Source organism: Rhea americana, unplaced genomic scaffold (assembly GCF_003343005.1).
Source record: "Rhea americana isolate MKP2758 unplaced genomic scaffold, rheAme1 scaffold_39, whole genome shotgun sequence".
NCBI lineage: Eukaryota > Metazoa > Chordata > Aves > Rheiformes > Rheidae > Rhea > Rhea americana.
This window is the reverse complement of record NW_028186523.1, coordinates 61804-79606: the sequence shown is the minus strand read 5'-3', so window position 1 is coordinate 79606 and position 17803 is coordinate 61804. Positions and strand designations below refer to the sequence as shown.

Here is a 17803-nt window from a genome sequence, read left to right as displayed (position 1 = left end):
CTCTGGAGATACTCAAAACCTGCCTGGACACGATCCTGTGCAACATGCTTTAGGTGATCCTGCTTGAGCAGAGAGGTTGGACTAGATGATCTCCAGAGGTCCCTTCCAACCTCAACCATTCTGTGATTCTGTGGCTATGTCCTCTTGCACAGTCAAAGTCACCTCAGCCAGAAACCACCAAACTGTACTAGTACAAGACTCCAAATCACACATGCTATTTTGCAGAAACTTGAAAAGAAGTTTGTAGGGAAAAAAATTGTCATCTAGGTAAGCAAAAAAAAAAAAAAAAAAAAAAAAAAAAGACAAAAACATACAATACTTGTCCTGTATTCTTAATTGGAAGCTTTTGCCCTGAAATCTTCCTTAATGAAGTTCAGGAATATTTTTGCTTCAAGTTTAACTTAGCTGTGTTTTTTTATTATTTTTTTTTTTTTTTGGCCAGAGCTCTATTTATAACATTTTCTGTGAACAGGCTTTTGTGACTTCCTCACATATGACTGCATCCACTGCATTAAACAAAAGTCAAAATTCCTCTCCTATGGAGGAGGAAAATTATTTTAATAATCCAGATTATGAATAATTAGATGACAAATTCAAAATGCACCCTTCACAGAAAGGCAGCCGTTAGAGAAATCTCCTGAGTACAAGCGTTTCACTTCTAAGTACTGGAATCTTAAGAGGGAAATGAATGCTTCATTCAACCTCTGATCACACAAAAGTCTTCTTGCATGATTTTATTCATCACAAAATTCAGCTTTATTTACAATAGAATGCTGAACAGGAAAAACAGTTACCCTTACAAAGATTTTGCTACGTCATTCTTCTGTTTTACTGAAACAAAACAGTGCATCCAGCTTCATCCGGACTACGCTCATTTTATCCCAGCCTCTAGAGAGCATATTCAAAAGCACAGTTGGGTGCTGTTACACAAAGATATCTCAAATTGTTTAAGGCAATGAACTTGGACTTGAAATGAACCCTCCTTCTTTCTTATTTGACTTCTGGCCTTTCATCTTAATGAAGACTAACTTCACTGCCCAAGGCCAGTCTTTTTCAATGATCTGTGCGCTAAGAACGAGAAAGTTCAAAATCACATTGTGAACAGCAGAGGCTGCCAGATCTCAGAGTAGTAGATGAAATGTTCTGTGAACTGGAATTTCCAAGCAAGCAGTCTGAAAGTTTTATACCAAAAATAAACTCTGCAGTTTCTTCATATGTTTGTATTGTTGTTTCTAAGAGAAATAAGATTTATCTGTTACCAATGAAAAGCCACCTCAACTCAACTTTCCTTTCCTTCCTTTCTCTAAAAAGGCTCCTCCATACATAACTAAGGAGATGAAGAAAAAAAACCTACCTCAATGAGGTTCCTATCAGATTATTTTCTCTCCGGTATGTAGTTCTCTATTTGCTAGTGCCAATTTGACTCAAATTCGAGTAATTCCTGCACTGATTAACTCAAAAAGCTCTTCTTATTGCTAACACGCTTTAACTCATAGATGTGACATATTCTGCTATAAAGCAGAAAATAGAGCCACATGTGTTGGCAACATTACCACCATCCAGCAGAAGTATGTTCAGACAACAGCAGTACCAGAGAATTTTAAAAGCCTTTTGACAAGATCTTATCTATTCTGATGCAGGCACAACAGGAAAGGCCAGAAGACAAAGTGCTTCCTCTCCACAAGACTTAAGTATGTGTTTTTATACAGTTCTTCCAGGCTGTATCCAACAATCTTTCCCTAACATACAACAAGTTTAAGAGTATTCATTTCAGTTGCATCTGCACTAGACATTTCCCCAAATTCTTTTTGCCATTCTTTATTTTAATTCTTCTTTTCAGGATCTTCTGGCTTCATTTCCTCTTTGTAATAAACTGCTGTAACCCAGATATCACTGGGCATTTCAGCTGATTTTTTTTTAGGTGAAAGTGAGTGGTTTGGGTACCTTATGTATTTTTTCAGTTTTTCATGCTAGAAAATTTTCACAAACCTAATCAACATGAGATTTGGAGTGGGAAGGGTTAAGCACATATATAACAACAACAGACATTACTGATAACCTCTCAACAGCAAGAAACCAAATCCTAAAATTTTATTTCCAGTTTGCTGTTTCTGAAAACAGAGAACATTTATACGTTATTTGCCAATCCTTCTGGCAAAGATTTTGTTTTGCATTAGTATCTTATCAAAATAATCTATCAAAAGATTCCAGACTGAATTATTATCTTTAAGTAATGTAAAAAAGAAAAAAAAATGAACATAATTAGGTCAAGTGCAGTCTGTTTACAAACATGCAGTTATATTAAAAGTAAGAGGTAGCTTCTGAGGAGGAGAGTTATGTGGCTGCTCTCTCCTCTCCACAAATGGTGGCTTTTAGCTAGCAAATTAAGCTTTTTCCTCTGGACCAAAACAGAAATAATCTATAGTCTACAGTAACAGATAATCACTAATTGATGTCCCAATGTTAACCATCTACCAACCAACATGAAGAATACAATCCTATTTTTCCCCATTCAGCAGCATGTAGTCCTATTCAAACAAAATCTGTTTATTGAGCTATTTCTTCTGGTTAGTTCCTGCAATGACATATCAAAATGTGGCTTCTGGAACAGTGGGTAAGGTAAAAGGAAAATTACAACCCAAACTTAGTCTGATTATCAGACAAATTTTTAATTTAATAATCCTCATATTTGACTCTCATACAACTATCTCTAATAGGAAAGAGACTTTTTTCCAATAATCATTTTAAAATTGAATTTCCTAAAAAGGAGTTATGGCTGGGAATACTTCTAACTAATTTAGGAACGTGAATATTCATGTGCCATTTACGGAATTCTGGAATGAAGATGCAGAAACGGGAGGAAAAATACAGACATTGAGCTTTCAATCCTTATGAAGAAACAGAAGAACAAAATGTTAACAAACTTTACTTTGGTAATTGGCTATAGTAGTTGAAGTTGTGAAATAAAGACAAAATTGAGAAACGTCAGTGATTGTTTCACAAAAAAGAAGTAGCTTTCTGAAAATAATGTCTTTAAAATTAATTACTCTTCAAACCTATCAATAAACCATTGGATTCTTTGTCTATTAATGAAATACTAGAATAAGAGAACTGGTCAATAGTTAGTAGCTGGACTTCCTGAAAAGACTTTGAAGTTCTTCAAATATGTCATTGAGAGAAAAAGAAAATATGGCAAAACAACAAACTGGCTAGGCAAAACACAAAATGGCAATAATGCGCCAACACTGTGAACAATAACCAGTGTATTTAACACATATTAATGATTTGGAAAATAAGTAAGCAATGATCATTGCAAAATACTTAGAATTACAGAATAAAGTTGTTCAATGGCAGAAGAAAGTTACAGTGAAACTTTATAAACACCCTGAAAGAGGCATATCCATGCGTAACTGATGTTCAGTATTCAGCAGCCATGGAAAAAAAAGAAAGCATCCAGGTGCTTCAGCTGCAGAAGAGACCCTTTCTGTCCAGGTTTTGCTCCAAGAAAAGAAATGGGAAGCTGGCAGACTGCTCACAAGCCATCTATTGGTCATACAGGTGAACGTTTATCAGGCATTTAGTTTTATGTGCAAAATCCTTCTGGAGTTACCAAAGGACAAAAATAAGGATCCTAAGAATGAGGTCAAATATGAGTCCCACAACTTCTCTCTCCCTCCAGCCTGACAGTAAAGTACTAAAACTCTGCTGTTTAAAACAACTAAGGAATCTCCAACCAGCATTAAATTAGCATTGTAGAGAGAAAAAAAGATTTTATTGGCTTCGGTATGGGGTTATGTTTGTTTTTTGTTTTTTTTTTGGTTTTTTTTTGTTTTTTTTTGTTTTTTTACTATTTCTGCAAATGAATAGATAATGTTACATTTATGGCTTCTGATGCCAGATGGGATAAGGGGTTGAATTCCTTATTTACTAAGAAAGAAACTCTCTACAAGTAGCAGCGGTCTGAAGTCAGAGAGCAACACTGCAAATGGCCACAATCCTGAGGTACAGAAAATATGGCTATAACAAGACCACTCTGAAAACTGCAACAGCAGCTGACTTAAGAAAAAAAGTTTTAGCCAAAGAATTTTTGGGCTTCCTGGCAACATTCTTTGTTGTCATCAGTAACCGCAGTTGATGCTGCTAAAAGCTGGTGCCCATGCCTGAACAAGTAGAGGCAAGAAGAAAGGGTGTGAGAAATCCTTTTCCTTATTAATGATTTGCCTGCTGGACAACCATCAGAATAGAAAGAACATGATGAGCACCACAAAAAATACAGTTAATTTGACAATGGCAATAAATATCATACATGACTGCTTTCTAATACATACAATTCATTTGATACCTATTTTCCTACATCAGCATGATATTAGTTTGTCAAACACATAAGCTTGTCAATTTTTCCTATATAATTCATAAATTGTATGCTGTTTTTTAAAGAGTACTTTACTATACTCAACAGAATTACAAGCTGTTGAAAGGACTGTTGAGATAGAATCCTTAGCCTCTTTATTGAAGAATTCAGTATATCATACTCTTCAAACTTTGTTTTCTCACCTATTTTATGAAACTAACCTTTTGAAGAAACTAAGAGTTTAAATTTTACATTTAAATCATGATCTACTTTAAAAATGAATAACTTCAGTTAAGATCAGAATATTAATTATCATAGTTTCTGCCACTCATTTTTGTTCGTAATGTATTTACAACCACACTTGTTACCATGAAATATTCTTTCTACATCTCTCCGTTCAGAATATTCAGAACTGTACTGATACAAGTAACGTTGGTATAGATATGTTAAGATGACACTCAATACACAAATTTTAATGGTCTCATTAAAATAAGATTTAAATACTTGCACTTTTTTTGTTTATTCAGGTGTGGTGGTTACTGCAACATTTATATTACGAGTAGTACTAGCATATTTAGTTATAACAATATAGATGTACTGAAAAAAGGTGAAATTATCCAACAAAATTCTTATTGTAACGCTTCTCTGAGAAAGTGTTTCCTAAAGCACATAATTAATAAAATTTAAAATCTACTTTCTTCTTTATAACACTTTAATCTTTATTTTAGATTTATCTACCTCTGAAAAGTTTAAGGCCTAACTACGTTTGAGTAAACATAAACTTGAGTGATTATTAACTGGTCAAGAATACTGAAATCTACTTCAATTCTCTTCAAACATCATCTTGCAGCAGGTCCTTCTGCTGCTCTGTAAAAGCAGGAAAGTACTATTCTCAACTGATTGTGTCTTCCAAGTAAGTACTCAGCACACACATCAGTAGTTTTGTATAGAATAGTCTTCATTTCCATAGGAAGTCAGGTCTAAATTCTATAAATGAGAGTTTAAACTCTATTTTTAGAAATAAAAATTTAGCAGTGATGGTTTTACTACTGTATTTTGGGGTAATTAAGTAGCATGGAAGATTTTCCTAAGAAGTACAAATATGGTCTTGCTGCATAAGCAGCTACCTTTATTTTTAGAGGCTTGGTAGTTAAAATTACTGGAAGCCCTTGTTTATTTYTCATTTATCTGCTTTTAAATACTTACAGTGAAAAATACGGAAATCAATGTATGGATGAGAACCTCTTCTCTCTGTTTCAAATCCTGCCCGACTTCTTACTCGCACATCTCCTAGAAACAGGGTCAAGAGTGAAATACAAGTGTGGAAGAGTGGCAGAGATAAAATGCAAATGAACATAGCCTGCAGGGGTAAAGATTCATGTACTTAATGGAGTAGGGTTATTCAAACAATAGGCCTACTTCAGTGCTTTTTGTTTTAAAGGAGGTGAAATTCAAAACAAAGTTTGAAGACTCGCTAAACATGCAATTGCATGCTTTTTTTTTTTAATCAAAATCTCTCCTGCCTAAGCATAGGTTGTCAAAAGCATGTGATAAGCATTCAGATGAAATTAGAAACAGCTTGCTACACCAGTATGGTAAAAATGCACCTGAATATGACAGCAAACAAGAACATTAAAAGTTGATTTGTTCCTCAATAACACACATAAAACACTAACAGTTGTGTCGTTCAAAAAAGATTTGGCTTCTAGAAATGGTAGCTCTTAGCAAATAAGCTAGTTATAATATGGCTTTATATTACAAAATAAAACATTTCCCACTAGCATTTACTTACTTGTGCTCAGCTGTTTGAATATTACACAAGAGCCTATTAAAACACCAAAACTCAGTATTAAWATTTTATAAAACTATTTTTCACTGCAATTAGCTTCAACCTGAATCTTTTACCATGCTAGCTGATTTTTACTTATGCCTTCTACCAACTGAAAGCTGATCAGTGTTCTTTCATTAGTTATTTATATACATTAATATAAGTAGTTCACTTTGATTAAAAGCTTTTGCTTGAAATCCTTTAGTGATTACAAATTTAGGCAAATCCTTGAGGACCAAATGCACAGTATTCCCAACCTCCCAAACTCTAACAAAGTCAAATTTAACATGTGAAAATATTCTTGTTTCTATCTGTGAAATTTCTATTATACTCATCAAACACAGTGATTTTAGTATGAATCAAAACTAAGAATTTAATGTAAGGAACTGAGACTGAACTTGTGAGAAAAGAAAAATACAATTATTTCTTTTCCAGCAACTATTCTAGTATGTTGAAACGGTTTTTTTATTTTCTTCTCCAACTTGTTAATTTGTAACGCTAAAGCGTATCACCAAAAACAAAGAGCAGAATACTCCAGTCAGAAGAAGAGCTGAAGATAAAAGTATTTTTTTTTTTGCAAAAAGTTGTAACACTTAACAGATATGTTTTTAGAGATAGATATCTATAAACACAGACATTTCTATGGTGACACACTTCATATGAATGTTATCTTCTGAGGCACACTGAAAGTACCACAAAAGATAAATAGACTCAGGGTTCCCTGTATATTAGAACATTTCGTATCAGTAAAAACATACCAAGTGCATGCGGTTTTCAGTTGCTCCTTCTTTTGTTTTTGAAAAACTTAATAGAGCTGCCAGGGTAAGTAACCCAATTACTATCTATAAGGTTTTCTGATCACTGACAATGTATCAAATTGTAAAGCTCTCGGGCATTGCTGTGAGCAGAGTGCTAGAGGCTTGTCTTTTCTATAGACAATACAGAGGCAGCAATTTGTAGAACTCTTCTGCTTCGGCAGAAAGACAACGGGTGAATATTATTTACAAAATAATGACTAAAAAGGAAGAGGGAGGAAATTTGGGGAAATGGGAGGTAACTGCATTAGTAGCTGTGTATGAAAGTATTAGTTTCCCCATAGGAAAACACAACTTTCCCTTATCCACCACTCTTAACTTGTATTTATCTGCCAAATTAGTCGTAACTACAGCTTGTGTTACTGATAGAGCTTTCAGTTCACCAGCTGAACTGAGGAAAATAAATAAATAAATAAATAAATAAATAAAGGGAGTTTAGTTGAGTATTTAGCTTTTTAGTTATTTGTTTAATTTTTGACAGCAAAGATGATATAACTTTTGTAAACCAACCTACAGCCATGGTTTGGTGAGCAATAATGTCAAGAATAGAAAAAGCTAGGAAAATAAAGGAGACAGTTCAGAAAATATACCTGAACAACAAAAACAAGACACGTTTATCTGACAAGTGATATCCAGAAAATTTTATTCTGCTTTTTAATTTCCTAAGGGCCTAGTGTAATAGTGCAGGCAGAAAGACAATGTGCTTATTTCTCTTGAAATGTCCACAATGTAGTGGATTTTGAGTAGGAAAACAAATAAAAACTTGACAAGTGAAATGTAGAAGTACAACTACATAAACCGCACTTGACAGGAATTATAAAAAATACATGTTTACAGGAACAGTTAAACAGGAAATGACATACTAAAAATGCAGACAGTAGATAATGGAAAAAAAAAGGTGGTAATAGAAAGATGCAGGTAAAATTAAATGACTTATTTGTATATGTATGAAGTAAAAAGTTCTCAGCAAAGGAATGCAAAATATTTTCATTAGTTGTTAAACTAAATAGTCTTTTCTTGATTGTGGTAGAAAATGAAATTTATTTTTCTTTAAGAACTGAGTTCTTAACAATACACTTGTTTTAGAATACACTTGGAATTATTCTGGAATTCTGGAAAAAAGATAATTCTTCCACTGGAATTTGTCTCAGTAAACAAAAGCAGAAATTCCTATTGGCCCCAAAGGAAGGCAGAAGACCCATCTCCGTTATTGTGGTGTATGACTACTGCACTGCTCCAGATTTCTGACCCCCAAAAAAAAAAAAAAAATGGAAAAAAATCTATTCAGGTGGAATTGGAAAACACCATACATCATGGCTGGAATTTCTAACAGGTACAGAAGCATAAAGAGGAATAGCATCAAACTGACTGCACATTTGCACATACTGAAGTCATGCGCTACACAGTAGCATAGTGAGAATAAATCTACTGCACATGTGTAGTTAAGTCCAAAGCAGAAATATCAGGCCATCAGTATGCATCCACTGTCCAGCTGATTAAATCTGCAAATATCAATATATGCCAGATGCATCCACTCTATTGCTTTTGCATAGAACATAACATATTCACACTAATTTGCTTGAGAAATCCTGCACAAGGTTTTGTAACCCTGTGCCTGGTGAGTGACAGAATTTAATCTTACGAAAGAAACATGTTTGTCATCCCACTTTAAAAAGAAAGACTTCAGATTCAAAATTACTTTTATCAAATAAAAGGGTACTATTATGTAATTTCTCAAAATAGCATCGGGGTCAAATTATTGTTTTAGTAAGTGAAAAGATAATTAAATTTAATGCCTGAAGAGAAGTTATGAAAAACTTTTATTTATTTAGGCCTTTTTTAAGATCTCAAAGGGGTTGGAGATTCCTTTGAAATGATTAGGTCGCTCTGTTTGCTTATATGTAATACTTACTTTGGTGGAACAGAAAGTTGATACACCTAAACAAACTAGCAGATTTGACCTAAGAAGGCAATTACCTGCTTCACAGTTTTTATCTTAAATGTCTCTTATTTAACCACTTAGTCTGAAATTTACAACTCAGTCATGTTGGAAAAAAAGGAAACATTTCTCCTAAAAATCAAACTGGATTCCTTGAAATAGTGCCTGTATTTTCTTAAGGGAACAAATTCAAATCCACCATCTTAATTATACGGGACTTCCCAAAATTAATTTTATTCTCTTGGAGAGTTTCAGTGAATCCAAAGAACTAAGAAGAGAAAGATAAAAAGAAATTGCGCTCTGGTCAGCAGAACAGAAAAGGTGAAGCCTTCACTTCAAGCTCTGATTTTGCACACAGATGTGACAAAACCTCTGTTGGCTCTGGAGTCAGCTATAAGTTTTCCTGGCCCGGTCCCCCGCGACCAGGACGGCTTGCTGTTCCCGGGCAGGGGTGACAGAGAGGAACTCATCGGAAGGCTGAACGAGTAATGTCAGCAGGGCTGCACGACGGAGGTTCACGGGTACAACCGCAAGCTGAAAAAACAACCCGGGCTTTAGCAAAACTTACCTGCAGACAGCTGGCTGAGCTGCTCCGCCTCKCTCCGGAGCCTGCCCGTGCTGCAAGGGCAGCTCTGATGCGTGGCTGGCAGCTGGGCAGTGCCACGGTTTGCATGGCTGCACGGGAGGGTTACGCAGCACGGATTTCAGGCTACCCTAATTTCCCGGCCTGAAACGGGAAGAAGGCGGCAGCCACGGCGGGCAGCTGGGAGCAGCAACTGCCACAGTCGCCTCAAGGTAAACCACCCACGGTTAAAGCAAAGCCACGAAGTCGCAAAGAGCAGGATTTCCAGAAAGAATAACTAGCTTCATAGGTTAAGTTCAGACTAAGCTTGTTGGAGAAACAGATGACAGGTGAGCTGAGTATACTGGAATTAAAGCAAAAGGAATACAACACAGTAACTGTACCAGAGAAGAGTGGGTACCTGTATTACACATTTGTTTGCCTCCACTGGTTTCTACTCAAATTTCTATTCTGGTCAAGATGTTTACAAACAGAGTGCAACGCTCACATTTTAGTTAAGCGCACACTCACCAATGCAGGCAGGCAGTGCCCCACTTTTTCCAGCCCATGCCAGCAGCAAAACTTGCAGGCAACACAAAGGAAAAAAAAAAATCAGAAAAGCAGAGAGAAAAGGAAGAAAGAGTTACAATTCCACAAAGGTAACTTATAAGATATCTGGAGAATTCCTCCTAGTTGCTGAGAGTAGCAGCTGATTGAGGAGATGCAGATATATTATTGCTTCCAAGATCTTGCAAGAAAAATTCTACAATGCTGCATCTGTATCTATATTTTAAAATAGTAAGTCATTCATTTAGGAGTGGCTGAGGATATGTTTTAGGAATGGGGTATGAGAGAGGAGTCATTAGAGTCAACACTGTTTGCTTATATTGACACTGATAAAGGCAGCTAAGAGTTTGTTGCTTATTTTGTATGCCCCTAAAATCTGATCTTTTAAGTTGAACCCGAAAACCCTGCCATGCTACAGTAATTTCTATTTACTTGGTGTCAACGAGCTGCCACTGGATTCCCACCTGAACAGCCTGCAAAACTGTGAAGTAAGCAACTCTCCAGCCAGTGCAACTAAACAGAGCCAGACGGAGGTGTCCTAGGTAACCTCAGTCTTACATTTTTGATCTGCTAAATTGTACACCTTTTCCAGGTACAGTTTAGCTTTGGTCTGTTTGGAATAATGACCGATCAAGTAAAAGGACTGAGCCTAGATTTCCATTAAGTTACAGCTGAAGATTTCCCACAGCTTACACTGCTGAAGTGTACTACAGGAGAGTACTCTATGGGAAACGCAACATTTCAAAGTTCTCACCCAAACAATTTCTAATCAAATACATGTGCTTTTGAGTCTATTTGGATAAGAACTCTTCTGCATAATTATTCATCCAACTGTTCAGCTTTCAGGACGGTCTTTTTTACAATCCATTTATAAATGCAATCACAATTAAAGAAAGTAAATACCTGCTGACTTGTACAGCATAGTGCAGTTAACATTTGGAATACAAAGTGATCGCTAACAAGTGAGAGAATAACATGTATTTACCATTAATTCAAACATCTAATGAGCAATTTTTTGTTTGTTTGTTTGTGCCCTCCTCCCTCCAGCAGAAGCTAGAAAACGTCAACTCTTATGAAGACTTACTATCTCTGAACTGCTAGCGTTATTAAACAAGAATACCAGCAAGTTATGCTGTTCACAACAAGTTCAAATCACATAACCTCGTAAGTTAATCAGAGAACAAGAGAAGATTCAATTTACTCTATATGTTTGCATACGCATTTTCTGAATGTATTCCAGTTCTGCCTATTAGAACGGTTAACAAAGAAAGATTTCAAAACAAATAATTTTTTTTTCCTCAGTTCGATTATATATATATATATATATATATATATATATATATATGTACACACAAAGAACCACAGGAAGTCATGCATTGCTTTCCTTTAAATTTACTTGAGCATTACTGCAAAACTTTTCAGCAAAAATCAAGAAATAACCTACTTCATGAAACAACTAATTTAAACTCCCAAATTAGCAAAAGAAACAGAAATTAAGATTCTTCTCCCCACATACTAACAATTATCTTCTTACAAGCTGACCTTTTACTATTAACAGTTTAGCTTTAAAGTGATAAAAACTATACTTACAGTACCTGATAAAACATACAGTACCTTTAATTCAAACATATTAAAGCTTTTTAAGAACTTAATACATATTTCCCTTGTTGGGAGATAAGAAGTGCTCGATTTCTATTATTGTGAAGCAGAAAATTGGGGAGGTTTCCTACTTATAACACAAAATAAACTTACACAAAAAAAAAGAATCACAAAAATCAAGGAAACAAACTACCTTAGACCTGAATTTGCTTTCTTACTCTTATGACTAGAGCAGAAGAACCAATCATATTTTGGAAAATTCTACTGTTCATCCTGCAATAAGGATGATTGTAAAAAAGTTATTTTGACTTGAAAACAAAATGAACCCAYCCCTAACCAGAAAAACAATCGAATTAGCACCTTTTTTCAATAAACATTTGGAAGCCAGCATTTTCCATCCATCTCCAGTTAACAAGTCTCTAAAGTAATTACATTCTCATATCAAAAATTCTTCAGTGGATAGTCATTCCTACAGTATTAACTTCACAAACTTAAAAGAACAAAGAATCGAAAAATAAAAATGTAAGAGGCTAAGTCAAAATTTTATATATATGTGTGTGTGTGTGTGTATACATATATATACACACACACATACACATATGCACATATATATTTACATGCACATGTGTATGYCTACATATATAGCTTTGTCTATATATCTACATGTATACATACATATACGTATAGCTTATGACCACGAATTCGTAGAACATTAGCTATGAATTTCTGGGCACTCTTCCCAATACACACACTATACAATGAAATTGGGGGAAAAAATGGCCCCAGAAAGATGTATTCATGCTGATCTGGTTGGAGCAAGTTAAAAATTTATGATTGCTAGTTTTTTATGTTCTCTGAGCTGCGTGGGACATGCAATCATTCATAGTTCATTTCAACACAAATTCACAGCTGACGGTGGCTTAAACTAAGTACCATGATTTTGCAGTGAAACAGAGCATTTGCACAGTCCTTCACACTACCCGTGCCAACAGCAGCCTCCAGAAGAGGAGCAGTACCTGCTTAGCCCAGCAGCTAGACCTGCAGGAGCTCTGCACCTGCCTCTTCTCAAACACTAACCTTGGCTCCTTCCTCTGTGCACTCAGGACTGTAGAGGGTCTCTGATGACTGCTGCTCCCAATACTGTCCTTTCCACTTTAATCAGACTTTACTTTTTACCTAACTACTACTGTGGAAACATTCCACTACCTGCTAAATACTGACTCTGTCAGGCTGCCTTTCCCTTCTCAAGTTATCGTTGAGAATTAATAAGAGAAGTATAATTTTAAACCACATTATTATTTTAAGAATACCTTGAGCATTTCATCATTTCAGTACTGATATTTTTCAACACGCATGGTAATTCTCACACAGAAATATTCTCTAAGCTATACAGTTTTAACTAGAATAATATCAAGCAGAGGTGATAAAAAGTTCTATAATAGAAACAAAGATACATCATGAATAAAGGATGAACAGCACTGCAATAGAAACAAATGCCATGATATTGTCAATATACATTAAACAGTGACAATATATTTTGTTAAGGTAAAAATAAGTTCTTACTCAAATACAAGCCTTTTCTCATAATGAGTCTCATTCTAAATTAGAGTCACTGGGAAAATTAATTATAAGATTAATTACTAGAATCATAGATTTATATTATATATATATGTGTGTGTGTGTATGTGTGTGTATGAGAAAGATATCAGATGCAATGGTCAACAAAAAAGCAGTCAAACAAACCAAAATACCTCAAAATCAACACAAAAATAAATAAAAACTTCTAAAGAATCTAATCAAAATATTATCCAGGAGAAAAACAAAGATATGTCTAAGAGTAMAACATATAAATATTTAAATATAATAAAAAATAATTCTAAAACAGTCACAAATGTTAGAACTTTACAATATAGAAACTGGTACRCTTACCTAGCATACGAATGTACAACGCAGTCTGATCGGAGCTGTCATAGGAAATTGCTCCACGTCTCTACAAAAAACAACAAACAAACAGAAAGTGAGTATTTTATGCAAGTTGAAACCAGTTCAYTTTTAAATTAAGCTAAAACAGAGTATAGTATCAATTGTTCATTTCCAATTTAACTATCAAAATTAATTTTGAAAATTGATGGTGCATCCTTCAAATATGTACTCCGTGTTTCCCATAATGACAAATAATTATTAYATTGAAAACAGTAGGAAATTAGCCACTGCCTTTCATAASGCCAGGTTTTCATAAGGTCTCTTATGTTCAGGGCATATTCCGCTTACTGAATGTTATAGGAGTGACAAAGGAAGGACAGGAACTGAGAGTAAAGAAATTATGAGAAACAGGTCTAGTAGTATTGAGTGCGGAAATAATACCCACAGACAATTTCTTTTCAGGTGCTCCTCAATCATTTCCCAAACAACACAAAACAAGATTAAGCAGATGCAAAAATATGCTCCTTATGACTTCCTAGAATGTAATTCTTAAATACTTGTAGTTCCTAATTGATTTACTTATTTTTACCCTTGGGTATTCTCTTCTTTCAAAGCTGAAATAGCTTTGAAAAGAAGTAAAAGAGCTTGAATGACACCTTAACTGCTGTCCTAGGAATTCAGTGTATATTCTGCAAAGGCGGGACTTGGCTGGTACATGCAATTCCACTCCACCCAGCACTTTCTGTAGGCAAATCAAGGCACCATTAAAGCTGGCCGTAATACGTACAGGTAATTGAAAACAAGAGAGCAAGAAGCATTTYACATCTGACGATAGAAGTCTTAAAGATTTATCAAAATATCTGTGCAGGACACAGACTCCCGAGTAGGATGTATTTCTTATCTACACAYAATATTCCTTATAGTTCCATATATTTTAAGCTAATGTGTAACAGTTATAATTCAAGAAGTTTCCCATGAGCATGGTAAACTGGTCCTGTAATAGCTAAAAACAGGAGATGTTCTCTCAGTTACACAACACTGGCCTCATGCGTCATAAGGCTGTATGAAAAACCACGATACAATTTATTTTCCTCTTGCAAAACACTACGACCTCTTGCTTTCTACTCCACATCTCCTTCCGTCAGCATAAAATGAAAACACAAGATGATCTGCAYTGCTGGTAAGAAAAAATACATTTATTTGATTAATTTTACTCTTCCTTCATTATCTCTAACATTAATTTCAATTCATAGTCTTCAAAGCTCGCACAACATAGATCTCAGCTAGATATCTTTTTCTTCTTTCCTTTGCTGTATTTTCTCTATCTATTTCTTAACCTTGGCATCGAAGGATCACCTTCACGACRTGACTTCAATTTTACCAGCCCACATTTGCTCTTCAAAGAAATAAGAAATTTTTGTAAAAACTGTTGTGACTTTTTCTTGTCTAATTCGTTTATTTACATCAAGGGCAGGGACACCACAGAGGGCCACATGGCTGGTTATTCTACCTGTAAGAACGGCAAACCAAAGCCACCCTGGAGGGGAATGCGGTCACCCATTTTTCCCTCTGCAAAGCAGGAACCCAAGGGACACGTGACAGCCTGGAAATGTGCAAGTGCAAGAGATGAGACCACGGGGAACCAAACCACAGCAGGAAACAACACAGAAAAATAGATGTTGGCTACTGAGAAGAATTCTAAGAGGAAGTAAAAGAGAGAAAGGAATAAATCGGTTGGGGAGGGGGGGGATTTACTTATATGCACCTATCTATAAAGTAAACTGAATGCATACACACAAGACTAGAGATTAATAACCTCTATCAGTATGATCTGCACAACTGACAATGCGTTAGACTCCAAGCCCAGAAGTTACACGTAATTGTTTTAGCATTTTTCATGTTAAAACAAGAAAAAAACCTTACGCTTGAAGTCAGAGAAGTTTTTCCAAAGGTAARCCTGAATTTTAATTATAGAAATGACCAAAGATCTAACTCCAAATGGGTCCAATTATACTAGCTGTTGTAAAGATTGTAAGGAAGAACTTCTTGTACAGCACTTTCATGCTGTCTTCACTTTTGTTCTGTTTCTCCTTGGAAGATCATAAACCATGCAAATAATCCTTCCCTTGAAATATGTTTGTACAGCATTTCTCAGAGCAATGTGCCTGTCCCAGTGAGAAAGTTGGCAATACAACTCCTCAGTCACAGAACGATGCTGATTTCCCACTAACATTTTCAAATTTCTTCCTGTAGCCTACCTTTGCATTTCAGTGCATTTCAACTGAATGTACCTTCAGCAGCCTCATACACTTCATCTCACTCACTATGGACAATCAGTAATGTAATTTAGTGCTAACTTGCAGTGTGCACCTGTCTATCACATAGATTTCTGGACGTGGCCAGTGCAGTTCTGTAACCTAATACAGGACAAAGCTCAGCACACATGCAGATGGAAGAACCATCCCCAACTGGAACAGTAGTTTCCGAGAAGGAAAACAATATGTGAAAATCAATTGAAAAAGAAATCCTTTCTGATTTGTTAGTTTTAAAATATTATTTGCTAGCTAAAATAATAAATCCATGTATGATATCAAACATTAGCATATTTTTTAAAATGTAATCCACTCGTTTATACAACATTTAGTTCTGCAAGGCTTCTAAAAGATCTCATARGAATGTTTGACCAATATAATCTTTTAAAAGCACCTTGCAAAGCTTGGTTTCCTAAGGAAAAAGAGAGRTAATTTATTATGTAAGCCTCACTAATAAAACTTTGAAACTTTAAAAGCAATAGGACAATTTCAGCTAATATTAGCAGTACTAGGGGGGGCAGATAGAGATCAAGGAGGAAGCTAATGGTTCTGAGTTTTTAGCAATCTGTGATACAAGATAAATAAAATAACACTGCTAATCCAGCCACCAGGTTCTCAACAGGTAACAGACYATACCAGATGATGTACTGCAGGTTGAAGTACACCACCAATTTTACTGCTTTAAATTATACTGTCAGCACATTTACATTATACTACCCTACGCTATTCCAGAAAAATGCACCAGGTCACAAAAAGAAAAAAAGCCATTTAATCTATTCTGATTGTAATTCTTTAAGATATGCTGCTCAGATTTAACTTTTGATTCTGATCTTCTGATATGTGAACTAGCCCATGCAGCAAACAGGTCTTGAAAACAAATTTTCTGTAAAGTATGTAACAGTTCAAAGAATTTAATCACCAGGATTCTACACTTGATGATCATCAAAAATGAGTCCTCCCTTTAATRAGGAGAGTCAGACTCTCTGTAGCCTATACTTAGATATGAGGACTAAATACTAAACATTTACCTTACTTACACAGTCAAAATGACTGTAGYATATGCTTTATTAACTTTTAGAAACCTCTGGCTAAAAACTTGAAGGACAAAATCTGACTTATGGCCCTTCAAAAAGCACATGAACACTCTGAGTCGGGCTGAGTGGCTATGAGAATTAGTTGGTCTCAGCTCTCAACCAGGAAATTCTAACTCCTATTACATTTATAGAAAGTCAATCCTTAAATTCAAATCTTTGTCAAATTATTCTACCAGAATTACCTTTACTCTTCACCAACCTTCCTCCATTTCATTAATAATGTGTGAATTCCCTTAGAGTAAAATGGGATTTCTAGAGCTCTATCACCTTTTTGGTCTACCTCAAGCATTGTATCTATTGACTGTAAGAGCACGCTGAAGCCCTTGACTCTCCATGCAAATCTGAGACAAATAAGCCTCACTGCACCAGGCAGAGAGAATTACTTGTGCTCAAGCAGGGCTCGGTTTTAATGTGTTCATGTAGATTTCCCTTTCAAGCACAAGGATAATTTGATCCTAAGTATCTGTTATCCTCAAAGTGATTCAACAAATTCCTCAAATGATTTRGTAAGGCTTTTACCCCCTCCAGACCTTTCCAAACACAAATACAAAATTCTGAACTGTGTGGGCTGTTTTGCTCTTTTGAAGACAGATGTCAAAAAGAATTGGGTGCACAGAACTTCCACTTTGAAAACCGCATCTTAAATCTCAGCTTCACAGCAGAGCGGCATTTATTCTTCCAAACGACACAGGAAGAACATTCTCCCATGYTTTATTATATCTTTATGGAACAGGAATAGAGGAAGTTCAGAATAAAGTGGAAGATCCATTAATGCTTTAAGAACTACAATGATAAAAGCATTCCCCACAAATT

General features: G+C 35.4%; 1 protein-coding gene across 1 annotated transcript in view; it reads right to left on the bottom strand.

The window, feature by feature from the left end:
* The window catches only part of PDE7A (phosphodiesterase 7A), a 36744-nt gene extending 21599 nt beyond the window's left edge, over nt 1-15145 (bottom strand). Inside the window, exons 1-4 of the mRNA XM_085313522.1 lie at nt 15095-15145; nt 13591-13651; nt 6144-6176; nt 5558-5641 (exon numbers count right to left, since the gene is read on the bottom strand). Coding sequence (XP_085169648.1) covers nt 5558-5641; nt 6144-6176; nt 13591-13651; nt 15095-15145 — 229 coding nt within the window. The remainder of the gene's footprint in view (nt 1-5557; nt 5642-6143; nt 6177-13590; nt 13652-15094) is intronic.
* Between the last annotated feature and the right edge of the window lie 2658 nt (nt 15146-17803).